This window comes from Diceros bicornis, chromosome 35 (assembly GCF_020826845.1).
Source record: "Diceros bicornis minor isolate mBicDic1 chromosome 35, mDicBic1.mat.cur, whole genome shotgun sequence".
Classification (NCBI taxonomy): domain Eukaryota; kingdom Metazoa; phylum Chordata; class Mammalia; order Perissodactyla; family Rhinocerotidae; genus Diceros; species Diceros bicornis.
In genome coordinates, this window is record NC_080774.1 from 8,841,156 (window position 1) to 8,857,735 (window position 16,580).

The 16,580-nt window shown below is 42.1% G+C and overlaps 1 protein-coding gene across 1 annotated transcript in view; it reads left to right on the forward strand.

Moving 5' to 3' along the window:
• Window positions 1-5,847: 5,847 nt before the first annotated feature.
• The window catches only part of ATP2A2 (ATPase sarcoplasmic/endoplasmic reticulum Ca2+ transporting 2), a 60,017-nt gene continuing 49,284 nt past the window's right edge, over window positions 5,848-16,580 (forward strand). The window contains exons 1-4 of the mRNA XM_058531396.1: window positions 5,848-6,102; window positions 6,784-6,801; window positions 6,883-6,965; window positions 15,246-15,350. Coding sequence (XP_058387379.1) covers window positions 5,985-6,102; window positions 6,784-6,801; window positions 6,883-6,965; window positions 15,246-15,350 — 324 coding nt within the window. The 5' untranslated portion in view covers window positions 5,848-5,984. The remainder of the gene's footprint in view (window positions 6,103-6,783; window positions 6,802-6,882; window positions 6,966-15,245; window positions 15,351-16,580) is intronic.

Here is a 16,580-nt window from a genome sequence, read left to right on the forward strand (position 1 = left end):
GACCCAGAGAAAATATCAGGCCTTTCCCTCCATTGAAATCATTAAACTTGGTGGACTGTAAACTGGAGATGCTGGGGGCCGTGCCTGCTCCCACCGGGAGAAAGCCCACATGAGAGTGAAAAGCAAAGGAAAGCAGCAGAGCCAAGAAATGGAGAGAGATGCTCAGTGACTATTTGAGCACCTGGATTAAGCTGTTCTGAATTTGGAGTCTACTCCCAATAAGTCCCTTTTTCATAAGCAGAAGCTGGTCAGTCGGCTTTTTGACCTTGAGCCATCAGAAGAGTGCTTATTAGTGGCGGTGGGGAGGCGAATTCTGGAAAAGACACTTTAAGTTTGGTTAATTCTCTGATGTGCAAGTGATGCACTAGTCCCCGCTTACTCGCAGTTTCAGTTACCCACGGTCAACCACGGTCCAAAAATATTAAATGGAAAAATTCCAGACAGAAACAATTTGTAAGTTTTAAATTGGGCACTGTCCTGAGTAGCATGATGAGCTCTCTGCCAACCTGCTCTTTCTGGCCCGGGAGAGAAGGTCAATAGGAGCCTAACGCTATGTCACAATGCCTGCGACATTCACCTCTCTTCGTCTCATCATGTAGACATTGAATCATCTCACATCACTAGAAGAAGGGTGAGTACAGTACAACAAGATATTTTGAGAGACCACATTCACATAACTTTTATTACAGTATAATTGTTCTATTTTATTATTAGTTATTGTTAATCTCTTACTGTGCCTAATTTATGAATTAAACTTTATCAGGGGGCCGGCCCGGTGGCGCAAGCAGTTAAGTGCGCGCACTCCACTGTGGCAGCCCGGGGTTCGCAGGTTCGGATCCCGGGCGCGCACAGACGTACTGCTTGTCAAGCCATGCTGTGGCAGCGTCCCATATAGAGTGGAGGAAGATGGGCACGGATGTTAGCCCAGGGCCAGTCTTCCTCAGCAAAAAAAGAGGAGGATTGGCAGATGTTAGCACAGGGTTGATCTCCTCACAAAAAAAAAAAAAAAAACTTTATCATAGGTATGTCTGTATGTATAGGAAAAAACAGTTATATAGGGCTTGGTACTAGCCACAGTTTCAGGCATCCACTGGGGGTCCTGGAATGTATTCCCCATGGATAAGGGGGAGCTACTGTAGTTTGTGGACCTGTAGAAAAAATGGTGGTCACTCAGCGCTGGCATGTGTTTGGTAACACAAGCCATGCCAAACTGGACACATTTCCATAAAAAGATCACTAGAATGTGGACTTGGAGATTGTTGTAGACAGTGTACCTAGATCTTAGCAACATGCTCGACAATCTTCTCGTTAAGTGCTTATGGACAAGTAGAGAAATGTGGGCTAGATAATAGTGCAGTGGACTGACATCCCATAATCACCTTAAACGATTTTAATTTATATGACAAAGAATTTAAATAGTGCAAGTTCTTCCCCTCATTTCACTCAGCAAGCATGTGTTCCAGAGTCAGTAAGAAATGGAAGGTGTGACTAAGTTGGATGGACTTAGCGCCCACCTGCCTCTCAGTGTAAACACCTTACTGTGTTAGTTCTGAGTCTGTATGTAAATATGTAATTACGTATGTATGTAATATGTATTTTTCATATAACATGGTCCTTAAGTCAAGTTGACTACATCAGATGCTCAACCAAAAGAATGATCTATTCCAATAACGTACAATAAAGTATTATGAAAGATAAGGAAGCAGGAGAGTGCAGTATAAGATTTTCACTTTCCTGACTTTGAAACCTGTAAAGTTGATTTATAGCAGCTGAACAACTAAATCCAGTTGATTGGTTATTTTCTAATCTGGAATGAATGTCTAGAAGTTCTATTGGATAAAGACATAGAAGTCATAAGTCATGCTTATCAAATTTGTGTGTAACCCAGGCTGAGACATATAGCTAAAACATCGCTTAAAGATGAAGACTCGAAAAGACCACAACAGACTGCAAAGATGGACCAAAATGAACATGAGAACATTCCATTATAGTCAGAGTTCAGTGACTGGGTTAAAAAGAATCAACAGTGCAAGTACATGATGGGAAGATTTAACATGACTGCAGTTTATAAATACAGGACTCAGATTTGAGTTGATTTTTAACACAAATCAACCATGTGCAGGGGAAAGCATCCAGAACAAAGGTGGACCGTGGTAACCCCACTGTGAGACCATGCCCAGACTTTTGTGTTCGGTATTGAGCGTCCCCAGGACTGGACAATGAGGATGCTAAGGGGTTGCAGACTCCTGCTCTAGAAGGAACACTCAGGAACTGAACTGTTCTTTTTAGCTGAGAAAAGAGACTTTTATAAGATATCTTGAAATATTCAAAGGGATCTCACACAGAGGAGGGATTAAACATTCAGAGTTGTTCCAGAAGGCGACACAAGAACCAATGTATAGGAGAAGTTAGTGGGAGGTGGATTCAGCCCAGAATGAGACTGCTTTAATGATTAGAGCTGTCCAAATATGGAACAGACTGCCTTTTGCAATCTCCATGGCTTTACAGGAGAGCTGTAGAGGGTTGGGAAGTTGGCTGGGGCCCCTTTCACAAGTCACTTTTTTCTACTGGGACTTTTCTGTCTGCCTAGCTTCTTAAACTAGCCTGCTTATTACCAGCTAATGTCCTCCTTTATTAATTCCTTTGAGGTTCTTTGATCAAATCATCCATCTTTCTGAATCACAGTTTCTCTTCTTTTTTCTCTTCCCTGTCCTAAATTGATTGACTCTAGCTGCAATCCTTGGTCAAAAGTAGAGTATTTCTAAAACACATTCTTACTTTGTTTAACCTTGTCAATACAAAGCATGTGTAGTTCATAAAATAAATTGAGCATACGTTTATTTTTACATAAGAGTAACTAGATCTTTCTGCCTTTGGGAGGCTGGGTTTATGCTAAATTTTGGCAACCTATAAACAATTGTTTTTCAGAGACATCAACAGGTTGAAGAGCCAAGGGAATAATTGGTACATGATGTAGAAGGGGCCAACCCCAGGCTAAAAATCACACTGTCTCAGTTTAAGGGAGTATTCCAACCTCCAGTAAACAGAAGACTTGCAAAAAACAGCCTAGGAGAGTGATGACACTGTGATAACAGTACCAATGAACTTACACATTTTTCATCTCTGAGAAATCTATAATGCTGCATAGGTTTGTGTTTGTTTGTTTATTTCAAATCTAACTTTCACCGCCATTCCCATGAGGCAAGAAATCAGAGGCGCTCCTGTTTATTTCACAAACTAGAAATCAATGAACTTGAGTTCAGCAAAAATTTGCTGAGGCTCTCCCATGGCGAGGCCCTTTGCAAGTCACTGAGAGATCAGGGATGGTGGGCCTCTTTCATTTACTCAAACAGTAGGCATTCAATAAATGATGAGTACATACCAGGGAGCGTTCTGTGTCCTGAGGATGGACAAGCTAGACAAGCCCCTTTTCTCATGGAACTTATATCCTGGTAGCAAGAGACAAGGAGTAAAGAGCTAAACAAAAATACAATATCAGAGATAAGCGCTGTGAAGAAAATAAAACAATAATGTGACAGCGAGGGTGAGCTGGGAGAGTAGCCACTTTAAGTAGTCAACCAAGACATCTCCGAGGAGGTGACATGTAAGCTGAGATCTGAATGATAAGATGGAACTAGGCACTCGAAGGTGTGGGGAAGGGCATTCAGTACAAAAGCTGAGGTCGGGAAGTCCTCAAGAAGCTCATAATCACACCAGAGGTGCTTAAAACCCCAAGCAGAGACCAGCTATGGAACCGAGACCCAAAGTCAAATACCAGAGATAATTTCCATGCCGAGAAAGGTAACAATCCTCCTGCCTATACTGCTTCTATCATTGCTGAAAGAGATGAGGTGAGGCAGAAGAATTGGTACGAAATGGTGCAGACCTGGTCTCAGAGAGAAAAGAACCACCAGCCCTCCATTACCACACCCCCACCATGCAGTCACGTGTGCCTCCTGAAAGAGGCTCCAATCCTGTGACCTAACCAGTGTCCACCTTGTTTCTCTTAGTGCATTGCCATACACTAGAATTTTTTTGTTTGTTTCGTGTAGGGTTTTGTTGGTCCTTTTCCAAGTATCAATCAAACCTGCAAGCCGGCCTCCACTCCTTGGAAATAATTAAATGAAATGACGTGCCTGATTTTTTCAGCCAGGTAATACACTGTGATTTGCATCTGTTGAAAAAATTTATCTCAAGTCCTGAGGCTGAGCCATCTGGGACAGTTGAGGTGATTTTTGCTCTGTTTTGGTTCATGTGGATGGTACACTATTGCCAAACACAAAAGTGGACTAAATGGTTCATTCTGCGACATACTCCTTTAGGAATGCTGCTCTTTGTGATGCGCATATGTTCACCTTTTTTTCATGAATTCAACGCAAAGGTCCCTTCCCCTAAGTAGTCTAACTTCTTTATATTGGCAAAATTCCCTTTATCTTGCTGTTACCTAGGTTTTGTACAGACCTCATGAGCAAATTATCTGTGGCTTAAGAATAGGTTTTTGATTCAAGACCGTTTTTCTCCTATTGGGGAAAGTGAGAGTCTAGAAAACGCCCAAGCGAAGCACCTTCTAGCACAATTCTCGCTGCTGCTTAGCAGTTACAGTAGCATAACCTGTGACTTCTATGCAGACATGTATTAAAGGCTGTGTGGGCTATTAAAAATAAAATAAAACCTCCTCCCTCCCCCACACCCCCCCGAGTGGAATTTCCTCAGTCTGGGCACAGAAGCGGCTGGGGAAGGGGTGATATTTGCATGCGGTGGAGCGCTCGGCTGGGGGTGTGGGATGCGGTGTTCTCGAGGCAACAGATGAGGGATTTTGGCCGTGTAGGAAGTGAACTGCGGAATTCCTTTCCTTGGTTCCTGAAGGGAGCTCTGAAGGAGACAGATTAGGATGCAGAGTGCAGCCTGGAAGCGGAGGGAGAGGGGGCGAGCCAAGGACACGAACTCGAGCGCGCTGCGGGAAGCCCCGCGCGCACCGAGTGCCCAGGTTCCTCGGCCTCGCCTTCCCAGCCACCCACCCCGCCCCAAGGCCGACCCCGAGGGGCCGGCGGTTCCCCAGGGATAGCGAGCGCAGGGAGCCAAGCGTGAGCCCTCCACCCACTGGGTGTTACGTCTGCGGGAGGTGGGGATCGAGAGCCCCACGCGCTGAGTAGGGACCCAGAGCTCGCCCTCCGCCCGCCCACCGGCCGCAGCGCACACTACGCGGGCGCGGCGTGGCGCGCGCCGGCCTCGATCCGGGTTCCTGGAGGCGGCGCGCGGGAGGGGGCGGGGCCTGCGCGGCTGCGAGGGCGCGAGTGGCGCGGGAGGGAGGGAGCGGGGGGAGGGGGCGGGGCCGCGCCGCCCGCGCCGCGCTGGGCCCTCTCGGCCAATGAGCGGCGTCCACATGCCGCGGCGGCGGCGAGAGGGGAGGCAGCGGCCGATAAATGCTATTAGAGCAGCCGCCGCGGAGCCGTCCCCGACGCCACCTCCTTGTCCTCCGCCGCAGTTTCCTCCGCCGCTGTCGGGGGTGCGGAGCTGAGGGGACAGGGCGAGCGCGCCACGCGCCACCTAGCCGGCTTGCCTCCCTCGCTCCGTTCCGCCCTCAAGGGTCGGCCGGGCGCCCCCTCCTCCGGCCCGGGCGGGGCCGCGAATCACCTCAGGAGAGCGGGGAGGGGGCTCGGGGGCCGCGGCCTGCCGTCCCGGCGGGCGGTTGCGGGCGGAGGAGGTCCTCCCTTCTGCCGAGGGGAGGGAGGGTTGAAAGCCCCCACCGCCCATCCGAGCCCGGGGCGGGCGCCAGCGGGGGCCGGCAGCTGGAGGGGCGGTTGTCTGGGGGAGGGGGCGCGGGGTGATTCAGCGCCCGGCGAGGCGGAAGCGGCCGGAGGAGGCGGGGGAGAGGCCAGTCGGCGCCTGGGCGCCCGGGGTGGCACGAGCCCGCGGCCCGAGTGCGAGGCGGAGGCGAGGAGGCCGCGGGGACGGGAGGCGAGGCCGGCCGGGCCCCCGCAGCCATGGAGAACGCGCACACAAAGACGGTGGAGGAGGTGCTGGGTCACTTCGGCGTCAACGAGAGCACCGGGCTGAGCCTGGAGCAGGTCAAGAAGCTCAAGGAGAGATGGGGCTCCAACGGTAGGTGCCCGGCGCCGGGGCTGCAGGGGCCCGGCGCGGGCTGGAGAGCCAGGGAAGATGGCTGACCGCGCTCCACCTCGTGGGTCTCGGCTCGGCGCCCGCCGAGGGCTGCAGGCGGCGGCGTGAGTCCGCGCGCCGGCCCCGCGGGAGAGGGGCTGCAGGCGGGGGGCGCCGGGGTCGGGGCCGCGCCTTCCCTCGACCGCCTCGCGGCTGGAGCCGGCGACCTTCCCCGCACGCCTCCAGCTCGACGGCCCTTCACCGGCGGCAGCCGGCGCGGTGGAGGGAGGGACGAGCCTCCGCAGCCGGGTGAGCCCTGCGAGACATTTTCTCGTCCCCAGCCGGTTTATGAGGCGTCGTTGTAGTTGAGAATGCCTCTGACCGCTCTTGTGCTCCCCGAAGTTACGCTGGCAGAAGTGATGACATCGCTGAAATGACTGCTTGTTTCAGGAGCCCGGGTTAGGGGAGACCTGAGGCCATTGGTTCCAACAAGTATTGCATGTTTTTCTGGGGTACCATTTTAGTATGGTTTCCGTTAAAAATGGTTGACTGTTCGTGTATCTAGGTACGTCTTTCAAAGACAGCAATCATTTTCGTAATTTTTTTTAGAAAGATAGAGTGCTAAAATGTTTTTTTTTTTTCCTCCTCTTGACACGTTGCCTGGCGAATGTCTCCATTCTACAGAGTTACCGGCTGAAGAAGGTAGGTACTCTTAATATGTTCTTTTTTCCCCTTTGTGCTGATGTTAAGATGACATTTACAACAAATGTTTGTTTCTAACAGGAAAAACCTTGCTGGAACTTGTGATTGAGCAGTTTGAAGATTTACTAGTTAGAATTTTATTGCTGGCAGCCTGTATATCTTTTGTAAGTATAAAGAAATTTATTTTCTCTCCAAAAAGTTGAGACTATTCCATAGATGAAAAGCCAGGAAACTAATGATGTCTCTTGGATGAGAACATTGTATTTGCAGATTTAAGCTGTGTCCAAGCTTCTTTTCTGTTTAAACCTAGGTATTTTTAAATTATAAACAAAACTCTTGAAGCCATTCGTGTACAGAAAATAAATGGATGCCTGACATTTGCAGTGCAGTTAGAAATTGTTTCTGAATGCGGCGGGGTCTTATCAATTCTTGTGGTTTATCAGCTTTTAATATCAAAAAGTTCTTTATTGGAAGGTGTTTTCTGTTTTGGGTTCTTCCATTGTGTAAGATCACACTAACAAGATGTTGGGCTCTTTGTAGTCTGTAAATAGAACTTACAGAAGGAATATTCCAGTTGCTCTCCCTTTCTGGTAATGGCAAGGTGACAGTTGTTTCTGACAGTGACAAGAATGATGACAGCAGTGATGGCACCGCTGTTGACCAAATTTGGTCACTGACCTTTAGGGTGGTATATTTATCTAAATTAGACCCCTGTCTTGAGTGACTCCTAGGTTGAGAGAATAAGGTTCCGTACAGTTGGTTCTAGATCTTAAAAGAAAAAAAAAAAAAACAGTGTTTTTTTCTTGTTCTGTATGTGCTTACCCACTTGAATCCTATACGGTTGCTAAGAAACTGGTGAAGTGCAAAGAACTACAGAAGAAGGGTGATGGAGATTGGCAAGGATATTTCTAGGTTAACTTTTTTTTCTGTTCAATATTAATTTTTTGTTGCGTTTTTTGTTGGGCAGTGGACTTCTTGGTAGTTTTCCTGCAAGTGGTCATGAATAGGACACAGATGTTCCTAATCCTGACAGCATGAGATGCCTTTTGTTCTTAAATTACAGTATTTTGTTCTTAAAAAAACCATGATGGGAAGTGAAATTCACCCAGATAGTTTTTTCAGGCTTGGCAAAATTGACACAGCTTCAAGGTTTCATTTTTGTATGTTTGTACGTATGCAAGCCCTAGGGCTTGCCTCAGTCTTTATGACAACCATAGAGGGCTCTTTTGAGAAATAAGTAAATGAAGCAGTGGGCATTTCTTTAGGTAAGGAGGGAAAATTGGCAAGAGGTGAACTTTTTTTGGAGTAATTCTGTGCACAAATTATGCATGAGACTTTAATATACGGTGCCATGTTAGCCACATGATGTGTACCATTAGTAATTCAGTCCTCTCAAATCTTGTGTGGTTTTCATTGAATAAAATTAAGAGATTTCATAGCCAACCATTCAGCATCCTGAATTAATCACTCTATACCTCTTACATGTCTGTCTTTTCCTGACAGTCTGTCTTAATTTACCGCCCCCCCCAACCCCGTAAATGGCTGCTGGTTTACCAATTAAGATAAGAGTAGAGCTATTTGATTAACTAGTTTCAATACATTGTCATGGGGCAAAACAAATGATATATTTGGGCTGGTATATTTATATTTAAGCTGGCTACGTAATTCTGAAATAGTCTGAGCTTTGGTAGTTAAAATACAGAGGTTCAGTAAGGTCATCAGGGACCCCTTAGAAGTTAATCAGCTGTGTATACAACCAGAGATAAAAGAAATTTTTGAGTTATTCTGTGTGTGTAACTTAAGGCAGTGTTGTAACGTCAGTGGCATGATTTCCAATAAACAAGCTATTAACTATTTGGGTTGTATAGGATCTCTTGAGTGGCCATTTTGAGTGACTTTATATTAACATTGGGATTAATGATGTGTATGATTTTTACTTTGAAGTAAGGAGTTTCTAGGCATTTTCAAATGGATTTTAAAATAAATGCTTTAGTTTTGTCATAAGGTAGGATGTTGGCTTTTTATAGCTTTTTAGAGCTGTATCTTGGAGTTGACATTTAAGATATCTTTTTGGTGTAACTACTTGGAGTTATTACTCAGGAAATGAACTATGTTACATTTTTATTCTGTAGGCTATTAAACAGAAAAATAATAGGTGTTGAGGAAATACTGTTACTTTATTTGCTTGATTTGTTTGATCTAGAAATTGCGGATGTAAAAGCTGTTGATTTTCTTCAGTGGGGTTGACAATACTGCTACATTGTATTGACCTTTTCATTCCTCATTTCTTTATCTTTTAAAAGAGCACTGAGGGCTGGCTCCGGGGCTCAGTAGTTAAGTGCGCGCGCTCCGCTACTGGCGGCCCGGGTTCGGATCCCAGGCGCGCACTGACACACCGCTTCTCCAGCCATGCTGAGGCCGCGTCCCACATACAGCAACTAGAAGAACGTGCAGCTATGACATACAACTATCTACTGGGGCTTTGGGGAAGAAAAGGAGGAGGATTGGCAATAGATGTTAGCTCAGAGCCAGTCTTCCTCAGCAAAAAGAGGAAGATTAGCACAGATGTTAGCTCAGGGCTGATCTTCCTCACAAAAAAAAAAGAGCACTGAGTCTTTTTTGTGTAGTCAGTTTATTTCTATTAGTTTAACAGGAAAAACATGGTAGAATATTCCTGTTCTTTTGGAGAAGTGAATAGGCAGTTCTTATAAAATATATACATGATACATCATCACGTTCTGCTCAAGTTAAAAAGAAATATTAGGCTTTAGCGATTTGTTTCAAATGTCAAACTAAGTAGTAAACTGTTAACCATAGTTAATATTTTGCTGTGGCAGAAAGTAGGAAACTGCATTAATGTTTTACACTTGTGACTTGTAGGGATAAAGTTTAATTAACTTGTAATATTCACCAAAATAGTTTTTTTTTAATTGAGGTAACATTGGTTTATAACATTATATAGATTTCAGATGTACATCATCATTCAACTTCTGTATACACTACATCATGTTCACCACCAAAAGTCTAGTTTCCATCCGTCACTGTACAAATATCCCCCTCTACCCTACCCTCCTTCCCCTGTGGTACCACAGATCTGTTCTCTGTATCTGTGTGTGTGTATGTGTGTGTTGGGTTTTTTTTAATCTTCCACATATGAATGAATGAAGTAAGGTATTTGTCTTTCTCCATCCAACTTATTTCACTTAGCATAATACACTCAAGGTCCATCCATATTGTTGGAAATGGCAAGATTTCATCTTTTTATGACTGAGTAGTATTCCATTGTGTGTGTATGTGTGTGTGTACACATGCATATGTACACACAACACCTTGATCCATTCATCCATCAGTGGGCACTTAGGTTGTTTCCATGTCTTGGCTATTGTGAAGAACGTTGCACTGAACATAGTGGTGCATATACCTTTTCGAAGTAGCGTTCTCATATTCTTTGGATAAATACCCAGAAGTGGAATAGCTTGATATGTGGTTGTTGTATTCTTAATTTTTTGAGGAACCTCCATACTTTTTTCTGTAGTGGCTGCACCAGTATACATTCCCAGCAGCGGTATATGAAGGGGTCGTTTTCTCCATATCCTCTCCAACACGTATTTCTTGTCTTTTTAATAATAGCCGTTCTGACGGGTGTGAGGTAATATTTCACTGTGGTTTTTTGATTTGCATTTCCCTAATAATTAGTGCTGTTGAACATCTTTTCATTTGCCTGTTGGCCATCTGTATATCTTCCTTGGAAAAATGTGTGTTCAGATCCTCTGCCCATTTTTTAAAATATACGTTTTTAAAGGTCACTTGGTTTGGAAGAAATGAGCTATATATCTCCCATCGCATATGAAGTAACATTAGAAATTCCTTACTTTGGCATTCAGGGCCTTCTTTCCTTTGGCTTTGTCTTTCCGTCCTCCTTGGTCACCAGATTTGCCCTTCATATAACACATCATATGGTCGCTTGACTGGAATGCTTGTCCTTTCCTCTCTTTCACTGCTTCGTTAGGTATTTATTGAGCACTTGGTACATGGCACAGACACTGGGGATACTGCATCCAACAAAATAGACAAAGTCTCTTACCTGCAGCCAACATTCTAGTGGAGACGGATAATAAACAAGTAAAATATATAATAATCTGTTGGACAGTGATATGCTGTGGAGAAAAATAAAGTGGAGGAGGAGAGAGGTGGTTGGTGGTAGAATAAAGGAGTATGGGGAGGGGAGTACAATTTTCAAATAGCATAGTCAGAAAGTCCTCCAAGAAGGTGACGTTTGAGAAAAGACCTGGAGGAGGTGAGCATAAGGGCCATATTTTTCTCATTTGTCTGAACCATCAAGTCCTCTGTGGTATCACAATTTGCATAAATTTCTCTACCCTCCACCCCCATTTCACCACCTCAGCTACTTAGATTGACTGTAAAATGCTGATAAAACTTTTAGACCAAGACACTTCTCAATTGTACACTTCCATTTGAATAATTTGTCTTTTCTTGTTATTGGACCTTTTAAAGGAATTCTTAATTCATTTTAGAGCCTAGGTTATTGCTTTTGATATAACAGATATTTGAGTGAGTTTGTGTTGGTAGCATTTTCAAAATATGAGATCCCTTTTCTTTGGTTTTCTCACAACAATATATTCAAGAAGTATTTGATATTGCATTATGTAGTGATTTAAAATTCTTGTGTTTTCTTTTAATTTATTTTTAAAAAGGGATAAAATGGGCAGTTTGCTGATTGGTTTAACTAATTTATAGTCTTTCTTTAAAATATGGTTTGAAAGGTGAAGATGCGTGGGCTTTTTTGTTGTCGTTTTAAAGAAGATTGTATTCTCGAATCTAAAAACATTGAAAAGTGTTTTTACATAAGCTTTGTGTCTGAATCAGAAAAGAATCTAGTCTAATTCATAAATTTTTTTTTAATTGCTGAAAGAATTTTTGTTTCCCATCCCAGAAAATTGCTGTAACACTTGTGATACTTTTTTCATTCTTGTGAAGTGTTTAATTTCCATTTCCTCTTTAAAAAATTTTTTTTGACGTTAATTTCTTCATTGAACAAATGTTTGAGTGCCCAGAGGCATTGCAAGTTTCTAAGGCTACAAGGAGGAATGCAGACTGGTGCTCTGTGTCTTAAAAATGTGCTTATGATTGCTCTTATTTTCTTTTTATTGTCTCAGTAAGAGCTCAGCACATTGTCCCAACGCGTAGATAAGATAACTGAGTCACAGTACCATGATTGTTTCCCAGGTTATCCCGGAACGTGCCTTTTTTCCTTGGATTAAAATTTACTTTATTCGTTAAACTCTGCTCTCCAGCATCTTTTGGCTGTCCTGTCAGAAGTTACTGTGCTGTACAGAGATCAGTCTTACAGATAACATTTAGAAGATAAACTATCCTACCCTATTTAAGCAGTTTAAATTGTAGTTGAGGGTTCATTAGCAAGTGATTACGTTGAATAGGATTGGAAAGTTTGAAACTTTGAACTTGCTGGATAATGTAAGCCCCAGAAGACAAGTAATGTTAATATATTAATAATGCAAAGCAGTGGGAAGGAGAAACACTGTTTATGTCCAAAATTATACTGCTGTAGCCTTTTCTTCCACTTTCCTTTGATGTTGATGAAGTTGGTTACCTTTTTGCTGTCTTAATGTTTAAGTTCATATATTGCCACTTAGGGTCTTGTACCTTGGATGAGATTTTGTTTCATTCATTCATGCATCTATTTAATAAATATATAGTGAGCATCAGCTATGTACCAGAGACTTTTCCAGGCCCCTGAGTACACAAAAGTGAACAAAAGGCAATCCAAACAGATAATCTTTTATGTTCAACCTATTCTCAATATTTTTAGAAACATTTCCCCTCTCTCCTGTATAAATATATTTTATATAATTTCTGGTAAACCATAATTATGAACTGACTGTACTGTAATGCCAATAGGCATCTTGCATTTCAGTAATAAGGTGTCACTCGTCTCTTTTCCTTCTCCTTTTCTCTACCCCCTTGGAAGTGGAGTCTTTGATTTGTCAGCATCATCTTCCCACTTACACAGGAGAGGTTTTCTTTTCCATAGAACAAAAACCATGAAGGATTGCACAATGTGATTTGAACAGGGTTGGCTGGATTGGGTCTTACCAGTTAATGAAATATGGTTGATCTTCGTTTTGGGCTGTAGCATTTAATTCCTTGGGTTATTTGTGGTTTCAAAATAGACATTTTCAGAAGTATTCAGGAAATTGTCGGTTGTCAGTTTTAAACAAGTTCAGCACCAACCTTCCGCACTAAGAGATTTGCCCACTGGTTTCTCATCAAGCAGTAATTAGTATATCTGTAGAACCTTCAGATAACGATGAATGCCTGTTTCTTACACATAAGCATTTAAAGTCATGTAGTGGAAGGCTACTGTATTGTACAGATTGGGATTATTACATTGTTGATGAATACCACTTGTGCAAACGGACCACACATTCTTGAAAAGTGGAGGTTTGCTCTGATAATCCTGTCACTGCTTGCCTTAGTCTTTTCCTTTGCTCCAGTTGTTATGGGATATCGCTTTAAGTTTGTTCCTTATGCCTACCTGCCAAGAGGGAGATTCATACTGCCTTTAACAAGGTGTGAAGTTTATCTTACAGTTGCTAATGCCTCACTGACCTTTTGGAAAGGTCCTAGTTCCTATTCAGGTTGAGCAATTTTTCTCCTCCAAGAGCTAATTAAGTTTCTTATTTCTGATATGCTCTCTTTGGCAAATGTTTGAAAGGCTAGTATCAAAGCAGCTGTGATCTTGCATCTATCAAAATTTATAACTTCCTAGAGAAGTTTTTATTCTGGCATTAGGCCTGACCTTAACACTAGGAATGCCCTGTTGAAAGCTTTGAAGCAACACTTATATTCATTCTGGTTTTCTGCCTGCCTTGGTTTATTAGCTGTCCGTGGTGATTGGCATCTATCAGGACCTAGTCCTGGTGTCTCCTGGTTTTTTTCCTGCTCAAATTGATATTTCTTGTTAATTCATCATTACCCGCTTTTACTTGCAAAAGTCATGTTGGGCTTTGCCTTAAGCATCTTTCTGGTTATTTGCTACTTGTGTAAAAGCTCACTTCATAGTATTCCACTAAGTACAAAGGTAGTCAGTCATATGGTTTCATTATTGCCATAAATCATATCTGACAATATTAAAAAGTATCAAAAACAGTGCTTTCATTCTTTACTGAATAGATCTTTTAAAGAAAAGATTTTACTGTGCAGTACGCAAACATTTTAGGCAATGGAAAAAAACAAAGGCAAGTCTTACCTCCCAGATTGACCCATTATATACGTTTAACATCATTTCTGGATTGGCATTTTTCCGCAAAAATTGGTTGTTAGAGTTTTAACCAGTTAGATGGCTCTTTTACCATGTTCTTTATTATTCTGAGATTCATTGTGTTGGATTCTCTCTTACTACTTTAGAGTTGCTTAATTATGAAGTGCAGTGTGGCTCTCTTAACTTGTAGCTTTTAAATCTAACAAAGTTATGGTTGTATGGTTTTGTGGTTCTGTGAGCTAGAAGTTCTTTGCTCATTTTTCTTGGGGCAGTGTTCTGTGTCCAGTTATAACATTTTTGGACTTACATCATCTCTGAAGTGCTGTATTACTATACTAGATGTCATATGGAGGATAACCTTTAAAATACGTTGCTGATTTTGGAGCAACCTTGCAGTAATTCTGAGATGACCTTCAGTAATACCACGGAAAATAAGTGGGGCATTAACAGTTTATATACACTAAAATTTTGAGTTAGTGATCATTATTTCTACTATGAATTTATGCCACGCGGATTTATTTGATATGAATATTAACCACATCAACAAAGTTGTTGATGCTTACCTTTAACAAAGTAAAGAATTAAGTTTTCGGGCTGGCCCCGTGGCTTGGCGGTTAAGTGCGCACGCTCTGCTGCTGGCGGCCCGGGTTCGGATCCCGGACGCGCACTGATGCACCGCTTCTCTGGCCATGCTGAGGCCGTGTCACACGTACAGCAACTGAAAGGATGTGCAGCTGTGACATACAACTATCTACTGGGGCTTTGGGGGAAAATAAATAAATAAATAAGATCTTTAAAAAAAAAAAAGAATTAAGTTTTCTTTCTTCTGAATGTATACATATAAATGGGATTTATTTCCCCATAAGTATCTTATTTTAGTTTTAAAACAGAATTATTACATGAAAAAATAAATTAGCTCTTAAGGGTATTGTTAAGAAGTTGTATAGTTTTGATTTTCAAGAATCATTATGAACACAACATGAGCTGGTTCTTTATGTCATTACGTTTTGCTACCATTTGTTTCTAGGGGTGGTAAGAAAAGATATTTTGTATCATAATTCCTTTAGTAGCAGCCTCTTGTTGTAATGGCACTAAGCCTAAAAACACATTACAATTCTAACACATGCCATTTCTCTTTTAGGTTTTGGCTTGGTTTGAAGAAGGTGAAGAAACAATTACAGCCTTTGTAGAACCCTTTGTAATTTTACTTATATTAATAGCCAATGCAATTGTGGGTGTATGGCAGGTAAGCAAAAATTCCTACAGTGCTAAATTTTAGTAATTTATGTAAGTGATATAAATGGAGTTAATCTTTCTGTTATCTGGTTTTCCTGATGTGTTGACTAAAGGTATCTCTGGAACGTCTACATGTGTTTTTTCTTTTGTCTGTTAATTTATTTAATGGCAAAATTTTAGACCTTTCATGCCTATATACTTTGCTGTTAAAATTGCTCATCCGTCATGGTAGCATAGAGTTAAGAGCAATGGATGAAAGAAGCTACTTAAGGAAAACCAGAATATTTGAGAGCCAGTATCTGTCTTAATTTTCCTGGCTGCTTTCTGTGAAAAACTTCGTCAACTCAATGTTATTTTTATTCTCCTTGGATTTTTTTTTTTTCTTCGTATGTAGATTTAGCTATAGAAATTGTTTAAATCCTAAATTGTTTTCCCTTCAGACATACTCCTGGCTGTTCCCTTAATTACCCAGGCCTGTCTTACTCACAGATTGGAAGCTAATTTACTGCAGAAACGTAATGGGATTCCTCCCTCCCACTCCCCACTCACCTAATTGGTCTTCTGTAGATATCCAGAACTTTTCTAGGACTGTTATCTATTTGATTTTTTTTTTTAATATATTTTAACAGACTCGGAGACTGATGCTTCAAATTCATTTTAAGTATTGATCTTTTAGGTTTTTGATGGATACAGTCACCCCTTTGAGGACTAAAATTGAGTGCATCTATCATTCTTAAAGTGGAAACATCTTATAAACATATTTAATCCTGTTGAAATGTTAAGCTTCTGATCTTAGTGATAAACCTGAAGATCTTTGTGGTGGGCTCATATAGAAAGACGGCCTTCTTAGGAAAAAGTTTTAATTGTGCCATATTCTTCTTATTTTGATTTTTTTCTAAGAAATTTGCTTATATTTAATTAGAAATGATCTTGTGAATAATTTAGGCAGAAGAAACAATACACAGCATTAGATGGTTCTTTTCAAACTAGTAATATGTATTTTTTTATTAAATAATTTATTCTAGTTATGTGGTAGATACTTCATGTACATTCCCATTTCATCCTTATAGTGATCTTGTAAGGCAGGTGATATTCCCATTTGACAGATGTGACATTGAGTTTAGGGTGATTAAGTGACTTATCAAAGGCCATAGAGGTAGTACATAGAGTATGTGGGAGGGCCGGCCCCGTGGCTTAGCAGTTAAGTGCGCACGCTCCGCTACTGGCGGCCCGGGTTCGG